The sequence below is a fragment of the Haematobia irritans genome, chromosome 5 (assembly GCF_050003625.1).
Source record: "Haematobia irritans isolate KBUSLIRL chromosome 5, ASM5000362v1, whole genome shotgun sequence".
Lineage (NCBI taxonomy): Eukaryota > Metazoa > Arthropoda > Insecta > Diptera > Muscidae > Haematobia > Haematobia irritans.
The window spans coordinates 9,476,806-9,483,324 of record NC_134401.1 but is presented as its reverse complement, the minus strand read 5'-3'; the positions used below and the strand labels follow the sequence as shown (position 1 = coordinate 9,483,324).

The window sequence follows — 6,519 nt, the reverse complement described above, 5'->3', positions numbered from 1 at the left end:
TAATATGACTAAACATTTTAATATTAATTTTAAATATTTAATCAATTCAATCAATGATTGTTTTGAAATTTTCAGTTCAGTTATATTTTTTATAAATATTTTCAAAATTAATTTGATAGAAATAAACATTGTTGTTATCTTTTAATGAGGATGTCGAAGGACCATTTTTTGATATTTTGATATTAAAAGCAATTTTTATGTTTCTCATGGAGGTCGTAGGTTTTTGTCATCATTCATCATTCAATGGCATTTTGTTATAACTTTCCAACCATTTAACTATTTTATAACTATATAAAATAAAAAAAATAAAAAAAACTATAACCTTTGCCTATAGAGGGTTCAACTATTAAATAATAATCTGGAATAGATGGCGCTTATTCCTAAACTTGTCCTATTTTCTAAACCACCATTTCCAATAAAAGAATTAAAGGAACTAATTAATTGAAAATTTTAATTTTAAATAATATTTTAAATATTCACACAAAAAGTGGACAGAAAAATTAATTAAAAAATACTTTTTATTATGTTTTATTGAGGATGTCGAAGGACCATTTTTTATATGTAAGTAGAAATTTCTCCAGTCATGGAAAACTAGATTCTCGAATGTACGCTTAAAATAGAGCAGACTTTTTTTGAAAACCATACAGATAACTACTAAAAAAAATACCTAATAATTATTCAATATAATATATTAACAAACAAAAGGAATTACAAATTTGGTACAGTGGGGGAAAAACATGGACAGAAAAAATGGAAAACAGAAATGAATTAAAAATAGTTTTTGTTATCTATTATTGAGGATGTCGAAGGACCATTTTTTTATACTACCTTTTAAAAGCAGTTTTTATATTTATCGATAGACGACTCTACTATCAAATAATAATCGGCGGTAGATGGCGCTTATTCCAAAACTTCTCATATTTTCCAAATCTGTCAATGGAGGTTTAGAAATATTTTTTCAATAAAAGAATTAACTAAATTAACTAATTAATTAATTGACTAAGTTAAATAGTTGAGTCACTTAAATTTAAATATTAATTTAAAAATTTGAAGAAAAGAAATGTTTTTGTTGTCTTCTAATAGGATGTCGAAGGACCATTTTCTTATATTTCCTTTTAAAAACAGTTTTTGTTTAAATTTTAAAATAATTTAAAAACTTGAAGAAAAAAAATAGGAATATAAAAGTGCTTTTGTTGTCTTCTAATGAGGATGTCGAAGGACCATTTTTTATATTCTTCTTCTTTATTTGCAAATCCGTTATCCAGATATAAGCGATCATACCAAGGCCGTATTCAGGGGGGGGATGAGGGGGATCAAACCCCCCCCGAAATGAATGAATATTTTTATATAAATAAATATATATTTTTAGCTGCATAGAAAAATCTTATCGAAGATGTCGAAGAAAAGCTGGAGGTTTTATTTTGAAAAACGCTTACCTATAAAACTTGCACAAATCATAGAATACTAGTTGGAAAGTCCGTCAAACGACGGTCGTAAAAACAAATTGTTTTTGTTCTCGCACCACAAATTTCATTTTTGGAAAATGTCGTTCTGCTTTTTATTTGTGTTTGTTGTTCTTTTTGTGAACATGACTCGCTTTGTTTAGCCATAGCAAAAACAACGAAACAGCCAAACACACATGTGTAAATGAAATGGCGCAAAACCTGCGAAAAGAACCTGCCTAATTCAGCGATGGAAGCACTTGGAGAGTGCAATAAAGAGGTATTTCCAAACGTGCATATTCTTTTAAAAATTTTGGTCACTTTGCCAGTTACTCAGGGATGGAAAATACAATTTTTAAGAAAGTACAAAAAAGGTATTTTTTGAGCGGAAAGGTACTTTTTACTAAATTTCAAAAAAAAATTCACTGGAAAATTATTGTCAAGAGACTAAATTTTAAAGAAAATAAAATTTTGACAAAATTTTCTATATAAATAAAATTTTGCAAACATTTTCTATAGAAATAAAATTTTGCAAAAAAATCTGTAGAAAAAAAAATGTTGCAAAATTTTTTCTATAGAAATAGAATTTTGCAAAAATTTCCTATAGAAATAAAATTTTTACAAAATTTTCAATTGAAATAAAATTTTGACAACATTTTCTACCGAAATAAAAAAATCGATAATATAGAATCGCATTCTTTTTTTCGACTAAAACATTCTTGAAGATCAATAAAATCCTGTTTTTTATTATGTCTTTTACAAAATCGAGATTTTCTTCCCACATGAACATGTCTGTTTTGCCATATTTGTAAAAGACTATTAGCAAATAAGGTTGATAAAGACTTTCTCAAAATATTAAAATATTTTGTCAAAGATATTGTACCATAAATCTGATATCGACTCAAAAATGTCTACACAAAAGGCACTAAATCATTCGCGGGGTACTACGGTACTGACCGGGGTGAAAAAGTATTGAAAAAAGTACTATAGTACTGCATTTTCCATCCCTGCAGTTACTACGTACTCATCCGAACTTTCATTTTCAACAATGAAGAGATTAAAGACGTATCTTAGAAATTCGACTAGCGAGAGTAGACTCAATGGATTGGCATTAATGTCGGTTCATCGCCGAATAAATGTGCCGACTGAAGAAGTCATTGATTTATTTGCTGCCCAAAAAGCCCGTCGGCTCAATTTAATATTATAAAAATATTGTATACATACCTATGCATAAATAAATTTTTTTACACATGAGATTATATGAATATTTTTTTTTTTTTAAGTTGAACCCCCCCGAATTAAAATCCTGGCTACGGCCATACATACATCATACAATAAGTTAAACAAATATGTTAATAATTTCATTTCATAAACAGCTCTCGATTTCTTGCAGCTGATATCATATTACATTCATCCCGGAAACCTGTCCATTCTTGAATGTTTTTCAGACGACTTACTTTCCTGCCTCTTCCTCGTTGTCCTACTATTTTCCCATTTTTTATATTACCTTTTAGTTTTAATATATATATTTTTTTTTAAATATTTCACTGTTTTTACCTCAAGATTTTCATCAATCAACGGTATCTTGAGACGGAACTATTAGGCACTTTGTCTATAGAGGGCTCTACAATCAAATAATAATCGGCAAGATGGCGCTTATTCCCGAACTTCTCCTATTTTCTGAACCAATCAAATAATAATCGGCAAGATGGCGCTTATTTCCAAACTACTCCTATTTTCTGAACCAATCAAATAATAATCGACAAGATGGCGCTTATTTCCAAACTTCTCCTATTTTCCAAACCATCATTGATTGGTACTAGCTAGGTCTCTAAAAACTTAACTAAATTAACTTAACTGGCACTAAATAATTGATATACTTAAAAAATAATTTTTTTAAATTAACTACTTGTATTAATTTTTTTTTTTCAGTATTTATTTTAATATCCACTTCGTATATGACAATTATCCGTTTGAACAAAGTAAAAAATATTTAATTTTTATAATTTTGTATATATGTAAAAAAAAACTAAATATATTTTACTTTCATCTTCGTGGTCTTTGTTGATATTACAGAGTCATAGTTCTTCTTGAAACAATTTAACCTTTTCAGCTAAAACATTTATGTTAATTTTAAAAGGTAATTTTGCCAAAAATCTATAACTGCTCTTTTGTCTCTTACTATGATGGAATTGTGAAGGATAATTTGATAAAACCTTAGGTATGTTGTTATACCGCAACCGCTGTTTAGAACTACGAAATTTTTGTAAAATTAAATTTTTAACAAATAATTTGGATGGAGAATTCAAGGTAGTATTTACCTTGGAGGTAAGAGATGTGCATACTTCATTAAATCCTGGAGATAATGGTATAGCAGATTCTTTTGAATTGATAATGGTATAGCTGAGATTCCTTTCGGGAATTCGAGAAGTTTTATTATGACTTAAACTATCTCCTTTGGATTTCGTATTGGTTGAATTTCCTCCATGCCAAGCTAATAAAGAAGGCATTCTTTCTTTTGATATTGATGCTCTTCTTTTATAATTTGTTTGTATAGGCTGAGAAGGAGAGTAAATTGAATTTAGTACTCCTAAACGCTCTTTTTGTTTATCTCTTGAATTTTGAATCTTCTCTTGTTGTTGAATACAAAGGCTGGTGGGTTTTCTCTCCAAATTACTTGCAAGAGAGACCATTGAAGGTAAACGTTTTCTTCTCTCTTTAATTGGAGAATCATTGAGCATAAGAGCTAACTCTTGAGTATTATGAGAAATGCCATTGTTTGAATATTTTCGTAAATCCTGAGAACGTTCCTTTGTAATATTGGATATCTTCTTATCGATTACCAATGATTTTGAAGATGAAGAGTTTATATTCAATTTTATATTGGAGGTTATATTTGATGTTATATATGATTCTCTGGATAAGTTGTTGATATGATCATTAGCTAAATTATCTAAAGAAGGCTTTTCTTGTATTTGTATGGTAAGATTTTTCGATTGGCTATCGTCATTTAAACTTTTAATATTGATATTAATTTCGCAACCTGAATTTTTGATACGTTTTCTTCGTATACTTTCAAAAGAATGATGACTTTGAGGTTGTTGTTTAAAAGAGTTAAAGTTATTGTTGATTAAAGATGAAGTCGAAGGACCGTTTTTTGGATAATCTTTAGTAAAATTATTTTCTATAATTTCCATAGTGGTCTTAGATCTTTCTTGATTAGGAGAAGTATATCCATTCTTTTCATAATTTGCTTTGTAATTATTTGGTATAAGATAAGAACTCTTTTTAAATTCCAAATTATTCTCAGTAAATGATCTTTTGAGATTACTTGTGGAATTTAAAGAACTTCTATTGGAAACTTTGCTAGTGGAAGGTTCTACTCTCAAATAATCTTTAACGGTAGATGGAACTGATTCTCTAGAATGATATCTTGCATTTTCCAAACCATCATTGATATTAGATCTTTTCAATAAGGAAGATGATATAATCGATCTAGGCGATAAGGACGAAAAATTTCGATTAGATGTTGTCGAATATTTTCTTTGTAATCTCTCTTGTGGATTATCAGATGTTCTGGAATAATTCGTTAATGTCGAAACATCTGTATGATTACTACTGCAAAACCTATTCAAACTTTGTGTCGAAGCATTCTGTAGAAATTTTCTTTTACGATATTGATGGAATCTTGATGTCACTTTCTCTTGCTTGAAATCTCTTGAGTTATTTACAGATCTAGGAAAATCTTTGTTATTGTAATAATAGGTATCAAAAGTCTTTGTGACTTCCTTGGTATATTTTTGTGGCATTGGTTTTACCGGAAATATGGGTCTATCAGCATAACGAAAATTATAAGATTGAATTTTGAAAGGGTCCTTTTCAAAGGGATCCGAATATTTTCGGTCTCTCAATTTAGCTACTGCAGATTGCTTGGATGAATGAAACTCTCCCAAAGTATCTGGAATATGTATATGAAATTCTATGGTAATGTGGAGTTTCTAAGTTTCCACGATAAAATCTTACATATATTACGTCTACATTTTGAATTCATTTTGCTGGAAATTGGCCAAAATTTAATAGCAAATTTTATTATAAATAAACGATATGTGGATTACAAAACTATTCTAAATTTTATAACAAATTAAATGTGAAAATTAATGTATAAAACTGTCATGATTTAGTGTTGAAAAATGAGAATTTGAAATTAGCACCTAACAAGGTTGCCGTTTCGGTCCGATGTGAAAATAAATTTTGAAACTGTCATGATTCAGTGTTGAAAAATGAAAATTTGATATTAGCAAAGATAATTGAGTATAACAAGATTAAGCATTGTGCTCTTATAAAGAGAAAACAAATGTCAAGGTGTAGAGGGCTTTGAGAAAAAAATAGTTTTATTTGTCAATTTTTTCCAAAGCAGCTCTGCCCAGGAATAAATTTAAAACGGCAATATTCACATAAAACCATAATGAATATTCGCTTTAAAATAGACATACGTTTTATTTTAATTTTCTATATCGTTTTGGTATTGCTTTTGTGGGTTTTTATTCAGAAATTTATGAAAAACACAAATGTTAGATTATTTTCCGACGCAAACGGCAGTGCATTTGAGAGACACGTCGACGCAAACTTTATGATATTTTGTTGGCAGAGTCCTCTGGTGCTTCAGTTTTGCTATAACAAGACTGTATCTTCTTCTCAATTATCTTTGATATTAGCACCTAACAAGGTTGCCATTTTGGTCCGATCGGACCAAAATTAGTCCACCAACTTAAATTTGGTTCGAAGGTCGGACCAACATGAATTTGATTGATTTTGGTCCATTTTTGTCAAATTGGTAATTTTTTCAAAATTATATATAAAAAAAATTGGCAAAATTTCTTGTTGAAAGAAATTTTTGACAAAAATTTCTATAGAAATAAAATTTTAACAACATTTTCTATAGAAATAAAATTTTGCCAAAATATTGTACAGAAATAAACATTAAAACAAATTTATAGATACAAAATTATGCCAAAATTTTGTATAGGAACAAAATTTTGAAAAAAAAAATAAAATTTTTACATAATTGTCTATAGAA

At 28.5% G+C, this 6,519-nt stretch overlaps 1 protein-coding gene across 2 annotated transcripts; it reads right to left on the bottom strand.

Moving 5' to 3' along the window:
• Nucleotides 1–3,420: 3,420 nt before the first annotated feature.
• LOC142241023 (uncharacterized) lies at nt 3,421–5,601 on the bottom strand. Of its 2 annotated transcripts, XM_075312768.1 has the most exons (3): nt 5,466–5,601; nt 3,764–5,400; nt 3,560–3,695 (listed from the first exon to the last, which is right to left on the bottom strand). In XM_075312768.1, exons 1-3 carry the CDS (start codon nt 5,491–5,493, stop codon nt 3,690–3,692), a joined length of 1,671 nt encoding a protein of 556 aa, XP_075168883.1. In that variant the 5' UTR covers nt 5,494–5,601; the 3' UTR covers nt 3,560–3,689. The 2 variants fall into 2 exon arrangements, with proteins under 2 accessions (XP_075168882.1, XP_075168883.1); XM_075312767.1 differs by having other exon boundaries at nt 3,421–5,400.
• Between the last annotated feature and the right edge of the window lie 918 nt (nt 5,602–6,519).